The sequence below is a fragment of the Leptidea sinapis genome, chromosome 17, assembly GCF_905404315.1.
Source record: "Leptidea sinapis chromosome 17, ilLepSina1.1, whole genome shotgun sequence".
In the NCBI taxonomy this organism is placed as follows: Eukaryota; Metazoa; Arthropoda; class Insecta; order Lepidoptera; family Pieridae; genus Leptidea; species Leptidea sinapis.
Window position 1 is genome coordinate 13,207,266 of NC_066281.1, and position 16,444 is coordinate 13,223,709.

General features: G+C 35.0%; 1 protein-coding gene across 5 annotated transcripts in view; it reads right to left on the reverse strand.

Moving 5' to 3' along the window:
• The window catches only part of LOC126968890 (tensin), a 183,117-nt gene that overhangs the window by 35,025 nt on the left and 131,648 nt on the right, over nt 1-16,444 (reverse strand). For 4 of the 5 annotated variants that reach the window (XM_050814027.1, XM_050814029.1, XM_050814031.1 and 1 more), the window contains 6 exons: nt 13,977-14,150; nt 11,797-11,984; nt 11,038-11,187; nt 8,026-8,189; nt 7,174-7,389; nt 3,161-3,340 (listed from right to left, as the gene is read on the reverse strand). In XM_050814027.1, the coding sequence (XP_050669984.1) occupies nt 3,161-3,340; nt 7,174-7,389; nt 8,026-8,189; nt 11,038-11,187; nt 11,797-11,984; nt 13,977-14,150 (1,072 nt within the window). The remainder of the gene's footprint in view (nt 1-3,160; nt 3,341-7,173; nt 7,390-8,025; nt 8,190-11,037; nt 11,188-11,796; nt 11,985-13,976; nt 14,151-16,444) is intronic. The other variant, XM_050814028.1, reaches the window with a different exon arrangement.

A 16,444-nucleotide genomic window follows, 5' to 3' on the forward strand; every position in this document is an offset into this window, starting at 1 on the left:
TCCTGCATTATAGACGATAGATGAAAATTATATAAATTAACAAAAATCTTATTTTGCAAATTGAAAAATGGAATAATTTTATCAAATTAATGTATTGTCATCGGTCCTCGATAAATCTACGGAGTTTGAACGAAATCTGGCCGTTTAAAGTGGGTCAAAATCGTGCCCAAATGAGTCGTTTACAAACAAACATACCTACATACAGATGACGCTATATAAAAAGTGTGAAAAAACCGATTTACTCGATTGTATGGAACGTGCATTAATTGATAGATTGATAAATAACGGCTATAATCTTGTAAAAAACGGAGATAGCCGAAATCCACCACGTTTTAAGCAACTGTTCGCTTTCAAACTTAGCCGGATTATACTTCGTCGCCCAATTGTAATTATTATTTTAAACTTATGTCAAATCCCACTGCACGTTTTATGCTCCCGCATAAGTCACGCCTGTTATTACGTAGTATATACATTCTCTTTGGTGTAAATAGTTTTTTTTTAAATATTTTATTAATAAACGACAGATTCTAGGCCATCGATTGGAAATAGCTTCTAGTTTATGTTGGATGATAATAATCAAAACCCGGTCACGGTTTGTCCACTTCTTTGGGAGTAATTGTGATCACCACGTAATTTTTTTTCAAACGGTTAAATAGCAAAATAAAATTGTTTTTACGGTATATGAGATGTACACATTATTGAAAGTGCGTTCTTCAAATGCATCTAGTGTGTGTTATCGTATAAGTGTAAGTTGGTTGTGGTAGAGACATCGAGCAACAAATTGCTTGACCTTGACGTGTCGAGAGTACAGCACAAACACAACCGATTCACGGCATGAGGCATATAGCAAATGATGTCAATCAATCTAAACAACATTTTAATGTCAAGTTATTAATAGCAACTTATTTGTTAATGTTTGTTTGCATTGAATAAGCTCCGAAACTACTAAACCGATTTGAATAGTAGATTGATAACCGAGGGTCGAAAGAATCAATTCCCGAGGTATGTAGACGCCCGAGCGCAGCGAGGGCGGCTATAGTCCGAGTAGGAATTGATTTTTTTACCCGAGTTAAACGCTGTACTTTTCATTTCGAATATAAGGAAAATAAAACTAGTTGTTTATCTAAGCACAGATTAGAATCCCACCAATTTGTGTCGACTTTTTAAATTTCAAATATGGAACTTACCGCGTAATTGTTGCGGCTTATTCCGCTCAAAGAAGTTTGCGCTAAGTTCACACTGGCTGTTTAGAAAGTCACATAGCATTTCTTTTAAATAGTTTTTTTAAGTACATAAAACTTTTCATAGCTGACAGCAGTTATATTTTTAAAGTTTATTCCGGCCCTTGGGTGGGAAGTAGTTTGTATGAGTTTTTCCCTCTCTACGGAGGGAAGCAGCATTTTCCACCCAATAATCAGATCAAAACAACATTACTTTCCGAGTATGAGAAACGAAAAAATTATTTCACTCTTGGAAAGCTACACTATACCCGGGTGGCATAGGCTATAATACATTTAAAAAAGGGATCCTTACAAAAAGTTTAGAGAAAAAAAAGAATAACTTCTGAGAAAATAAATGCCTTTTATGCCTTTTATTGAAAAAAAAAAATGTTCCGATACTGGAATATAGTACTTGAAGGCGTTAAAATAATAATACTAACATGGCGGTTTGAGTTTGCAAAAACTAATCAATTTAATTTGTAGAAAGTATCACTAATTGGTGAAATGAAATCAGGTGTAGACAAACCAAGAATACATCTAAGTTAAATGTGCATCCAGATTCAATCATTCGTAGTGCAATCATATAAAATTCACCTACCTACGTAACATTACTTTATCTACACCCATGCTATAAATCCTCTATTAAAGATTCTGAAACAGTTAGCTTATTGCCAACATTAAAACACCCAATGTTCTAATAACCATTACATCATCCAAACGAGTGTTGTAATGTTGTACTGAATTTCATAACAACACTCCTATGTTTTTTTTTCGGTCCCCTCATGCGCAAATAATTTCAACAGACAGCCACATTCTTATTGCTCGATGCGTGGTATCTGTATGAATTTCAAAAAAAGAACATTTTCGTTTACGTGCGTTCCACACTACCAGAAGTCGCGCGCCGTAAAAAAACGTAGGTTATTCGAATCCCCGCTATTGTTATTGTTTTGTTTACAAAAATGAGCGAATCATTTTAAACACTGCAAAAGAACATTATATTCGAGTGAATTTTAATTATTGCACCACACAAAATATAAAGTACTACTAAAATAAATAATTATTTCATTAATACATAGTTTATTTGTATATAATTAGAAGTGAATGATATTAGGTTACTACTAGGACTGGTGTTTTAATGTTAGCAGTAAGCTAACTGTTTCAGAATCTTTTAGAGAATTCATATTCTGGGTGTAGATAAAGACTTGTATGGAACTGTTGATAATTAGGTATAACGGTGCTAATGATTTAAACGTGAAAATTTCTAAGTGGCAAACTTCAGAATCCATATAATTACACACTATTCTAATAAATCAATTTTTAACATAAATGGTTCTTATAAATTATTTAATCTAGCCCTCCCCCTTCCAACCTCCATTAAATGTCTCCTCTCCCTAGTTTACACTCCTTTTGTAAATATTATGTGTAAATATATTAAAATAAATAAGATTAAGTTGTAAATATCATTAAGAACATTAATTAATAATTTAAGTAATTCTATCTATGTCTGTCCTTTATAGTGTAATAGCATGTATATTATTTGTTTCAGATATTATAAGAAATAAAAGTTTATGTAATCTTAATACCGATCATTACCGTTAAACTTAGGAGACACATACTCATAGCTTAGTAGTATACTTTAACGTGATACTGGCAAATCTGTGGTGTGTCTTCCACAGAAACCACAGTAGGAAGAATAGAAAAGAATAGAATCTAGACCTACCCCCATATTCATAATAGTCTGCTAACTTAAAGCATTGCTAATTCCTACTCTGTCTTCTTCTATTGACCTAAGTCAGAATGAGAAAAAACACTCCTAAGCTGCTGTTTAAAGTTAGTGGACCATTATGAATAAGGGGGCTAAAGTTTATCTTAGATGTGTGGAGATACAAGTTACAGCTGCCCTTCAAATAAATATTAACATTAATGTTTATGTTTATTACCTGTGTCATCATCGGTGATCGCAGACAACGGCCTTAGGTGTTCCAAGGAGTCCGCTCTCGCGAGCGCGTCCGGGGCAGCGCGGAGGGGGGCTGCCGGAGTGGGGGCAGGGGCTGCGCCCCCCGCACCATCGCCTCGAGCGAATATCAACTCTACCGCACCATCACTCGGAAATGATGGATCTGTTGACAATAAACCTGAAAGTCTCAGAGCTTCTTAAGGCCCATACCTACAACGACGGATTGGTGGTGTAACAGCCGTTTCTAAAGGAGAAAGGGGCGTAAAAACATCTTAGTGACGAAATAGTGACGTCAATTTCTACAAGGCCGTACCGTAACAAAAGTACCGCTTGCATTACATAAGGTAACGTAACGCAGCATGACTATTGCTGCGTTATGTTCCCTTAATGTGACAAGGTTCCGACCTTGTCACCAACGCGCGGGGGTTGTTACGTATAATAGGGAGACAGTTAGAAGTACAAGTAACGCACACGATAAAACATTGAAAAGATGCATTCATTTTTATTTATCTCTCATTTTAATCAGAGATAATGGAGTCAACTTTGAGAATATTTTTCTACCGAGTTAATTTAATCAAATGGTGTTTTTCTTGATCATGAAAATTCCTCAATTTTAAAAATGAACACATTGAATAGATGTTCCAATCAAATAAGAAACTATTTTTATGTAGCCCCTTATAATGAAATAATAATTCTAGGCTGAACTAGTCTCATGTTGATCTGAAAAAACCTTTAGAAACTTAGATTACCTACTAGAGTTTATTGGATATATTGAGAATTGAGGCTAAGCATATAATTTCGCAATTGTTTTGAATAGTCATACAAATCTTACGGGTAACACGATTGTAAGTGAATGCTCGTTAAGCACTTCAATTGTTAAAATTATGGTTTCACGACTTTGCCAGTTTGAACAGTAGGTAGAAGCTACTCGTTTCTAACACGGACCTGAAAGACGATTTTCCCAATAAACACCAAAGTGTTGATGGCATTTCAGTTTTGAGATTATTAAATGTAAATATTTTAGAGGTTTGTGGCAGGAATCATATAAAAGAAGTCTTCAGTGCAATCGTCATGATAAGTGCGTTATAAGGCGCACGACAGTATAACTTCCATGTTCATTGCAAAAGGATTGAAGTTTGAAGTGCACTAATTGCAAATATTGACAGAGATTCTAATTGACCGAAGTGTTGGCTCCTATCTACTTTGGGCGACTAAGATCGCCGTTCGTATACTCATTCTTCTATAATATTTGATTCATTTTCTATAATATAAATATTAAGTACATTTGTAAAAACGTATTGGTGCAGTCTATAGGCTGTATGTTATTTTATAATAAATATATATAATAAATCAATAATGAATATTTTTATTGCGGCTATTATAGCATTATAGTGACCGTACATTATAGGTACAAGTGCAAGGAAGGATCCAAAAAGGGCGCAATAAAGAAACTTACATTTTTAAAACAAGCCATTTTTAAATTATTATTAGTAGTGCATTATAATGCAATTATAATGATTAATTAAGTAAATTTTATTAGAGTTTAGATCGATATTATTTGAAGGGCTGTGAGGTGCTCTGATCAAAAGAAATCATGTTCATACGTCGTGCGTTCAATAAAAGTGAGAATGTGTATCAGGGGCGTGCATTGGTTTTCTAGCAAGGTGGGTAGATCTAACAAGTTGTAGTTGCGCTTTAGTTCTATGCAATCTGTAGACTGACTACCGTAGGTAATAAATTAACTTTATCTACACCCATGCTTAAAATCCTCTATTAAAGATTCTAAAACAGTTAGCTTATTACCAACATTAAAACACTCAATGTCCTAATAACCAATACATCACCCAAGCGAGTGTTGTAATGAAATTAAGTACAACATTACAACACTCGTTTTAATGATGCAATGGTTACTAGGACTGGCTTTTTTAATGTTAGCAGTAAGCTAACTGTTTCAGAATCCTTTATAGAGGATTCATATTATGGGTGTAGATAAAGTCTTGTATGCAACTGTTGATAATTAGTTATTAAAACACTCATGTGATGCTATTATCCCCATTATACAAACCCACATTCGTGTTTTAATACCCCTTATACAAAACAGTTGCATAAATAACTATTAACACTAGTGCTATATTTATTTACGCTCATATCGAGGTAGGCACTGCTTAATTGCCTATATGATATGCACGCCCCTGATGTGTATGTTGCTGGTGCCCCAGCATCATGTTATAACTTTTTTCTAAACTTAAAATTCCTTTCTTATAATACTCATCATCCTGCAATCTGTCTGTCGCTACGGCTCCATCGAATACATTGATATCACTGGGGTCTAACTCGGATGAATGTGGAGGAAGCTCAAGTATTTTAAAGTCACCTTTAGTCGTAGTCATCTTGATTTTAGCCACAGCAACGGCGAACCTGTGAGCCGGGGCAATATCTATCAATCCATCAGGATTATACAGCTTTTGCTAGATTGCCTTGCCGTTTTTTTACAAATTTCGTTAGTAGTCAAACAGTGAACTCAATCAAGACACCCCTTTACTATGCCAGAAGAGAAAGCCATGATAATTGGTTGGGTTGGAGATGATGTTCTCTTCCAAGTAATTTTACTTCTGCTAGTATGTTGAAGCCAGGTTCCATGTATGGTTATAAATGGACCTATGAAATGTTCTGGTTCTTGCGGCTGAAAGCCAGCGATGCTTGGAGTAATGTACGCCAAGCAGCATAAACCGAGCCGCTACCCTATGTTTTCATTTTAATTTGTTATCATATCTAGTATGTATGTTTTTCTGTATTTTTTTTCTTTGAAAACAATAAATGTGATTTTAATTTTTTTTTTTTTATATAACAGTATCGAAACAACAATCAGTGTTCATTCTGCAAGATGATATGGTTAAACAATTTTTTGAAATTTTTTAATAGTTTAATTCGTCTCTACTATTGTTGGGTTGGCCGAGCGAGAGTCACGTATAAATTCAGTGTCCTAACGTTAAACTGTTAATTACAGAGAAGCATTCGTTCCTACAGTATCCTGTTGATAATGATTAACTTTTTCCATACTTTTTTAAGGAAAGAAACTCAATAACTCCTACATCCGTTTTCGACAACACGCACCAAAAAACTGAAAACAAAAGACTCTCATTTCTTAAAAACAAAGCATATGCCAATTATTTTTTTTTTTTAATAAATACACATCTAGCTTTACCAGCCATTATTTAACTTTGTGGTTTGAAAGCGTTTGCAACACATTCTCAATATTTATTGAACGCCCCTCAATATATTAACTCCGTGTATTGAATATGCAATCATTAGGTTTACACAAATACGTAATAGAGGTCGCTTTTCACTTTGGGACGATTATAATGTAGTTTATATTAATTAAATCTCTAACTATTAATAAATCGAATCATATCTTTCAATTTATGATTTTTAATATTATTCCGATCAACAAAGAGATATCTTCAAATATATTTTTTAATATTTGTTTTGTCATATTTTTAATACGTTAGTGTCTATTTTTTAAAGTATTTTTATATTATAATTATTCATTAATCACACCAGAAAACCACATTACAGTAAACATTTTTTATGGTTTTGCCTCTATAATGTATGCTTTTAACTAAGTTGTTAAGACTTAACACACAAAGAACCATGAAACTAGAATAAAAATCTTATGGTATGAGTGATAGTTACGAAACGAAATGTACGTAGACGACGTCATAACAGCATCTAGTGTAATACGTGAGGAAATCCGTTAGTCAAAAGCGAACTTCAGTCATTCGATTGTGTGGAGCCATTGACCTTATAAAACATAGCCTAATTCTTTGCGATTTGAACACATCTTATACAAATCCACAGCAGCTAGTAGTAATTGTTACCTGACCAATGAGCATGCAGTATCCCGCGCTCACATGCTGTTGAACTTTTGCATCGCAAATATAATATAGGCATCAGGAGTGCACTGTGTTATAAGGTCGAAGTGGAGAGCATCATTACCATGCACAGCGTGGTCTAGCTGGAGCTTAGTGAAGGAGAGCGTGTGGTCGGCGACGGCGCATGTGTGGAACTGACAGGCGAACACCAGGTGCCTCTGGGTGTCGTGCGAGGGCGCAGCGGTAGCAGGCCGGCGGTACGCGCGCACGAGCACGTCGCCACGGAGTGCCAGTCGACCCACGCCAGCGGTCCAGCCGCCACCATTCACCATGTACAGCCCTGATCACCACATACTTTATTACACAAATAAAATTTTAAAACAAAATTTTATGAACGATGTGCGAGTGCTCTACCCGCTGATCCAACCGTTCGAGTGACGTATCGTCATAAAATCTTGTATGCTTTGTTCAACTCTCAAGTTGTGGCATCATTATATTATACTTTATTAAACAAAAAATAAAAACAAGAATCAATCATCCCAAAGATGGATATGAAATATTTATGATATCGCAGAGACAAGATCCAGAGGTCAAAGTCCGAGAAGATGGTCAGATTAGGAAGCTGGCCAGAACAAGAAATAGTCCAGACCATCAAGAATAAGACAGACAGAATGCTTCTATCAATAAACAACTAGAGGAAAGCAGTGAACATCGATCCATTATCTAAGTAAATGAAAACTACTGGGTATTTAAATCATCTATCATTATAAGTAAATTCTGTAAATATGTAACTTTAAGTGCTGCTGTTATCTCAAATAAAAAAATACATTGAAAATGTGTATATACACAACGTTTGTTAGTTTTGTTGTTAAAGTTGGTTGCCCACACTATACTTAATTAATGGTTATATTAAACCCATTCAGGAAGCTCAAGAATCACTGTGGATGCCTGATTAAATCCAGCGGCAGAATGTTACCTGAGGTGTAGACGCAGGTGAAGTTCTCGTAGATCTTGAGGAAGGCGATAGTGGGAGCGGTGGTGGCTGCCAGCGAGCCAGCGACACTCACGTGGGTGAGGTACAGCGGGGCGGAGTTTACACGGATCTGACCAGCCAGGAGCCCCGCGAACGTGTCGATGTACCTAACATCGAAGACGACACATTTAAATAAAATATTTTTTCAAAAGGTTTAAACGTATGTTTAAGATTTTTTTTAATTAAATATTTATAACAAAATTGCTATTCAAAGCTTGTTGTTCCGCATTTTACAAGACAGGTTAGTCAGGCTATTACAGCGGATCAACATGGCTTCACAAAAGGTCGCTCAATTCTGATCTTTCCAGGCTAGTGGACGACTGGGAACAAATCGACGTCATATACACTGATTTTTCTAACGCTATTGATAAAGCGAACCATCAAGTCCTATTAAAACATCTTGCCAGGTATGGCTTACATGGCGCTCTTTTATATTGGTTTGAATCGTATCTCAATCAGAGGCATCAAATAGTTTCAATTAATGAATATGTCTCGGATACTATTAATGCTAGGTGTGGTGGCCCACAAGGATCGCATTTTGGACCTATTTTATTGACAATATTTATCAATGTCATAACCAATCATATCCATAATTGTCATTCTTTCCTGTTTGCAAAAATATATAGTAATAAGTAATAATAATGATAGCAATTTAATTCCCGGTATTCAACATACATGTATGTTGTTATAATGATAATATGGTCCTAAATACAAAAAATGTTTTGTGATGAAGGCTACTACTCGTAGGAGAAACATTACAACTGTATATAATTATTACATAATTAACTTAAAGCTCGAGGAGGTAATTGAAATAAAGGACCTCGGTATTAGAGTGGATTCAAAATTAAATTTTAAGGCACACATAGATTCTGCAGTTTTAAAGGGTGCAAAAATGCCAGCTTTTGTATAACAAAATACGAAAGACACTCGACACACGAAAATCACCTTATATACTACTCTAGTTAGTAGTATTTTAGAATATGTTTGTATAGTGTGGAGCTGAAGCTATAGCATTCACTCGTAAATACTGGAAACCACATAAAGGAGATTTACTGAATTTTGGCCATATATTGCTCAAGGCTAATCGTACAGAAGTTCTTACAGAGATAAAAGTATAACCTCTCTATAACCGACAAAATAATATAGTTAGTTTTCTTGTATAAATTAATAAACGGTATTATATTTTCTAGTCCAAAATTATTCGAAACTGTTTAAATATACATCCCTCAAAAGCCGCGGAAATCTAATGATTCATGTATTTTTGATATACCATACCCTATAGAACAAACTTAGCGTCGTTTTCACCACTACCACGACTGCTTAGGGAATGACAATGGCAAAAATATAGATTAAGATATGTTTTCCAATAGTCTATAGAAATTTAAACGTAACCTTCGTAAAAACCCAATTAATAAAAACCAATAGGCAGTTATTTCTTATCTTTTATTCTTTTTATCTAATAATTATTGAAGTCTTTTATAACTTAAGGTAAGGATAATCAACTTTAAATTGTCATTTAACAATAGTTTATATTATATTATTAGTTAATAGTTAGTAATAATAAGTATGTTAGTTATCTGTTATTGATACACACATCAGTAATTTAATTTCTTGGATAGTGTTGTAATTGTTATGTGTATGCTGTATCATTAAGAGGAAATAAATAAATTTTGACAGCATCTCATTCGTCCGTGACCATTCGGAAGGAAAGATGCTTGTAAGGCATCCGAAACTTCGGATTTGGAATGAATGTTAATTTTCCTAATAATCATTATCAGGAATGTTAATTTTCCTAATAATCATTATTAGGAATGTTTAATTTTCCTAATAATCATTATAAGAAATGTTTAATTTTCCTAATAATCATTATTAGGAATGTTAATTTTCCTAATAATCATTATTAGGAATGTTTAATTTTCCTAATAATCATTATTAGGAATGTTTAATTTTCCTAATAATCATTATTAGGAATGTTTAATTTTCCTTCTCCTAATAATCATTATTAGGAAAATTAACATGATGAAATTTATCCTTTCGTTTATGTCTAGAGACAATAGTTCATCCGGATACTAAGAAAATTTAATCAAATCAAATCAGAATCACTTAATTCATGTAGGTGAAGGAAATGACACTCATGAATGTCAAAGGTTTTCTTTTTTTTAACATTTTAAACTTCCTCGGAAAAGCGGGATTTTAATTAGAAGTGGCAAGAAACTCATTGCTTCTCTTTAGATCAACATTTACAGCTTCGCCAATTTTTTTTTTTTATTAGAATAATCTATGTGAAGCGTCAAAATATATACTATTAATGTATGTATCTTAGATAATTTAATACATATAAACCGATGATAACAGGCCAAGTTTATTCCTATTAGTGTGCGTGAGAAGCTACGTCTTACACTCGCGATTTGTATGTCACTGTGTTAGTCTGCGTGTATTGCTCAAAGTAGAGGTAACTGTCAACCGCAATTTTTTTTGACGTTTTCACAGCTGTCACATCTTTTTATTCTTTTTCTTTAGCCGTTCTCAACCTATAAGGTGTAGGCCTCCTTCAGCTTATGCCATCTGTTCCGGTCTTGAGCAGTTTCCAACCACCTTTCCCAGTCTTTTGATATCGTCGTACCAACGCATCTGCGGTCTTCCTCTCGGGCGTTTCTCACCCCACAGTCTCCATTCAAACTGCTTTGCACCACTTTGAGCCATGCTTGCGGGCGACATGGCCAGCCCACTCCCACTTCAATTTCCCAACACAGCTCTTCAGCTGTCACATATATTCCAAAGCGTAATTTATTGACCTAACTGACAGAATCTGATTTGATTTGCACACAAAATAAAGTGCCCCCTAAAGAAGATCACTTGTAACACTCATCACTAGATTATATTAAACGTGTGAGCGGGAGATAATCTCCTACTATCAAGTGGGTTCGGTCTCGTCAATTGACGTCACTAACACACCTTTTATTAGATGGTAGCGAAAACACCGGCACGCGGTCGTCGAGGTAGCGTCGCATGGCGTAGCGATCGAGGGCGTGTTCGGGGGCGCCGCATATCGCCGAGTAGTGCATATACGCCGCCACAACCACCCCCAGGCGTTCTCTGTTGCCCCTGAAATAAACAATTACTCATATTACCAATGTGGTCTTCAGCGGCGCTCCGAACGTGGAGCTAGAGGCGCGGTCAGTATGCGCCCGGTAGCTATGGGCGCCAAAGTACCAAATGTGAAATAAAATTTGAGAATTCAGGAAAATATAATTACTATGGCGCCTTTCGAGTAGTGCTAGGGTTTACTCAGTTACAAGGCATGGTTCCATGCGAGACTGGTCTCATACAATACGCACAGTATTAAGCGTTGTTGAAGAATATTTAATTTATTATTAAATATTCTGTTTAATTACAAGTGGCATCGGTGAAGATCGCGAGGCAATTGACTGATACTTAATATTTGACTGTCCCGTCACTTCGTATTATAATGAATATTAATTTATTATCGTCATGTAGGGTTCGGCCCTGCTACGATTCAAAAGTTTATTACTAACGCTACTTTGATTTTCATCTCATTCTGAATAAAATATTGTAAATTGTTGACACAGAACCTTAGAGAACAAGGCATACAAAATTTTGGTTGATGCCTCAATTGGACGGTTGGCTCGGTTGGTAAGAGTGCTCGGACGGAATTCAAGAGAAGAATAAAATTTGTATATTGTAAATAATTACCATGCCAGCAGTATGGCGACGTTCTTGGGATGTGCTGCGAGCCAGCTCTCGATATGTTTGCAGGCGGCACACAGGCGCTCCAGCGGGGGAGCCAGGTCCCCGGGCCAGCCCAGAGAGCGGCCACGCCCGAAGACTCCGCGAGCTGCGCGCCCGTCGCCGGAGCCCTCACTACCACTCACTTCGAACACCTGGAACATTCCACAGTTGCGATCAACATGATGAACTAAAAAATTATGGGATTTATACGTATTTTTTCCCCGTGGATGGAGACAGTGTCTTCTTGGGATATATGTGGCATCTTATTTCATATTTATATACTTATTAAAACAACACAATCAGGCATTCCACTAAAAACACAGAAAATTCAGACACTCATTACACTCATACAAAATAATTATAATATTAATTATTTTATGACAGAGTCGCGGTATACGCGTAGTATGCGTACCAAGATTAAATAATCTGAAATTCTGCAGGTAGCTGCTAAATACTTGCATGTCATTTGATTTTTTTTTACTTTTGTTTGCCATATTATTTCCACAACAACTTATAAAATAATTACTGTCCAGACGCCTTTCAGACTTGACAGGTGATCCAAAATCAAGCCCCTAACTCTGTTAGAAGATAAACTTGGCCATACAGAGAGGTAATGCTGCCAGCCTCATGGGCACCTAAATACCGTCTGCGACCTTCATGTTATTTAGTTACTAGGTATATTTTATTATGAGGATTTTATTTATTCAGACTGGTAAATTCAATTCCATAAACTTCTATTTATCATAATAAAAGAATTTAATATTTTATTTTATAAAATATTTTTAATAAGACACAAATTTATAAAGTAAGAAATTGATAACAATTGTCATGTATTTTAAACGTTTCTTAATAAATTTATAATTAATAAAATTAAATAATAATAAACTTATAATTACAGTCATTTTAATAAAATATTATATCTAAGGTGTAATATCTTATACTTCAATTGTACTTAATAAAATACACCGAATATTTCAATAATAATAATCTGTATTGTTCCATCTTTGATATGTTTTGACTAACTCGTTAATTTTTTCCCGTATTATTTGACCTATGGTGATGTTATCTGATATAGGTTTAGATATTTTTATACAAAGTTATTATGTTATATATTACAGATCATAAGGTTATCTAATCCACTAATATGTGAAAAGAAGTGCTAATTACGTGAGAGTTTAAATATTGAAATAATTTTTGCAATGTTATGTTTGATCTATAAACATAATATAATATATTGATGAGTCTACATACAATACAGTACAACTAGATGTGCTAACTATAACAAATATATATAATATAAGTACATATATATATATACATATTTATATATTTATATATATATATATATATATATATATATATATAAATATGTATAAAAGAGAGCATATTTTACGAAATAATCCTTGACGCTATGAAATATTAAAAGGCATAAAAAACAGTATTTTATTGATTACGTACAGAACAACGTCTGTCGGGTCAGCTAGTAAGTAATATAACAACGGTTTCGTTAATTTTAATTTTGATTCTCAAGGATTTTTCTAGCACTACAAGTAAACTGCGTCGAGATTGCTGTATATGGTATTTATTACATGGACTACTACGATAAAGGCAAACAGCGCTCCTGTGATTCATCTATAGGTGCCAGAGTATAGGAGGTATCATTTACCATCATCACCTCATGCTAGCCTGATAATATTTTATTTACTTATTTATTTATTCCACTTTTTTGACACCACATTAACAAAATATAACTTAATTTCTAACATACATATTAACATGATATGGTGCAAATGGCGGCCTTATCACTATATAGTGATATCTTCCAGGCAACCATTTATAATACCTAAAATTAAAGAGAAAGACGGTAAAGTAAAAGTGTAAGAAAAGTGTCAAAAATATACACACACATGATATATACTATTCTGAAACAAAGATATATATATATTAGAAAGTAAAATAATACGTAAATAAATAGTAGAAACAGTAATTAACATTTCTGAATTGTTGCATTATGTTGATGGATACAATACATACAGATAGATACTATCAAATAGAGGAGAGATGTTTTAGTTGATTTTTAAAGGAGGCTAATGACTGTGCTTGACGGATAGTAAGCGGAAGTTGAATAATATCCATAAACTCACCATGAAATGTTCGCCATGTTTGTTTGTCAGCATGTGCGCGGCCTGGGCTTCAGCTTGAGCGTCACGGTGGGGCAGATGTAAGGCCAGCATCCGCTCTGCGACATAGCACAGGTCCAGTCTTGATGCCGACCCATTGCCACTGCCTGGGTAGCTCACAGATCGAGGGCCACCACCCTGAAACAAAGACGAAGTTGCTTTGGCGCACAACAGACGGAAGATAAATGAACAAACTTTGGAATTAACTTCCTTGTTCAGTATTTAAAGTACAAATTTTTCTAAAATCCGTGTGCGGAAAATGAATGTGAGTGGCGGTGATCACTTAACATCAGGTTACCTGTATACTTGTTTAAGGCATAAAAGGCATTTAATTTCTCAAAATTGATTCCTTCCTTTTCCTTTTTTGATAAAATTTATTGAAGTAGGCGTTACTTTGCGGATATCCATAAGTATCTCAATGTTTTGAGTTTTCTTTAGTGCTAATTCCGCCAATATTGGTCTGTAAACAATGCGACTCTGTCTCGTGCCAGAGTGGCGAGTCAACATCTCCTGAGGATGCCGCGTGTAGAGGCGAAACACGTGTCGAATTATTTAAAGACAAATATTGGCGGAATTAACACTAAAGAATACTCAAAACATTTGGATTCTTTTTGATGTCAATTCTAAGAGAGAAGAAGCGGTGCCTGTCTCGGCGTTTTTCCTCCTCTTCCATAAAAAATGAATAGGCTGGAAACGACAAACTCTCCAATATTTCTTAATTATTTACGTTGTCTCATTCAATACCCACAGAACACAGTGCTCCGAACGCCTAAAAAATATTTCACTTAAAAATGTCTGTCCATATTAAAATATTGTTTAAACTTTTCAAGCGGCTGTCTGACTATATGGTGATTGTATGAATTAATATGCTTTGCGACCTATTAATGTATCTCTCCTAGTCTTTTTTTATGAATATAAGGGACGAGACGAGCAGGACGTTCACCTGATGGTAATTACGCTCTGCCCATTACAATGTAATGTCACTCAGGATTCTTGAAATACCCCAAAAATTCTGAGCGGCACTACAATTGCACTCGTCACCTTGAGACGTAAGATGTTAAGTCTCATTTGCCCAGTAATTTCACTAGCTACGGCGCCTTTCAGACCGAAACAATAATGTTTACACATAATGCTTTACGGTAGGTATAGGCGTCGTTGTGGTACCCATAATCTAGCCGGCATTCTGTGCAAACGAGCCTCCCACTGGTCTTTAGTCACGCGTTAATCTTACAAAGAAATAAATTAGCAAACAAAGAAATAGAATGTAGTGAAAACCCGGATCGGTAGGTGTTGGTAGTACGCTGAGATGACAGATTAAATACATCCGAGCTCGTAGGCGATAGCTTGGGCGACGTGATTCTGTGAAAGTTAAGTTTGGGCGTAGGAGTGCCGCGCGTCGCGACACAGAGCCATGTTTATTGCTAGCATCATCAGCTTTTTACTGTTACAGCTAATCCGGATATAAATTGAAATGTAAGGCATGGATTTTATTAAGATGTGGGATTACGGGTGCCACAAAAGATTAACAAAACAAACAAGATATAACATGAAAAAAAGATTATATTGATGATGAGATAGATTTGTTTACGTTGCGATTTGAATACTGCATTGGATTTTGTTAATAATTTTCAAGAGTTTTCCATTTTTTTTTGGATGAAAGTTTAATTACTATATTCATATTTATTTATTTGCTATTATATCATATTATATGTATATATCTAAAATAAATTTCAGTGAAATAACACAAAAAAAATACACACAAATAAAATTTTGAAAACAAAATTTTATGAACGATGCAGGACTTAACCCACGACCTCTGGCGTTCCGTGCCAGTGCTCTGCCAACTGAGCCAACCGTTCGAGTGACGTATCGTCACAAAATCTTGTATGCTTTGTTGAACTCTCAGGCTGTGGCTTCATCTACAGGATCTACTTTACAGTTAATAACCTGCTCAACCCCAGTATTTGCATATTATGAAATTGACTTGAGATGTCGCTCTTGTAAATCTAAACAATTTGATATGTTTTTAAAGTGATAACCCTGACTTCTAGGAATAATACGTTGGCAGACCACTGGCAGGGCAACGCCTGAGGTCGTGGGTTCGAGTCCCGCATCGTTCATAAAAAATTGTTATCAAATTTTATTTGTGTAATAATCCTAGAAGTGAGGGTAATCACTTTAAAAACAACAAATTGATTAGATTTACACGAGCGACATTACAAGTCAATTTCCCAATATGCAAATACACACAAGCCAATGTTTTGAAATGATTAATGTAAACATACAAACATAATATTAAGAGAAGCTGATATCATAATAGCACAAAAAAATTATTTTATTTAAATAATATGTAAAGATATATTGAAAATAGTAGACATGAGCGATAACTTAGCTTCCACTTTCACAAACGCGACTTGTGTAAATAAGTTATT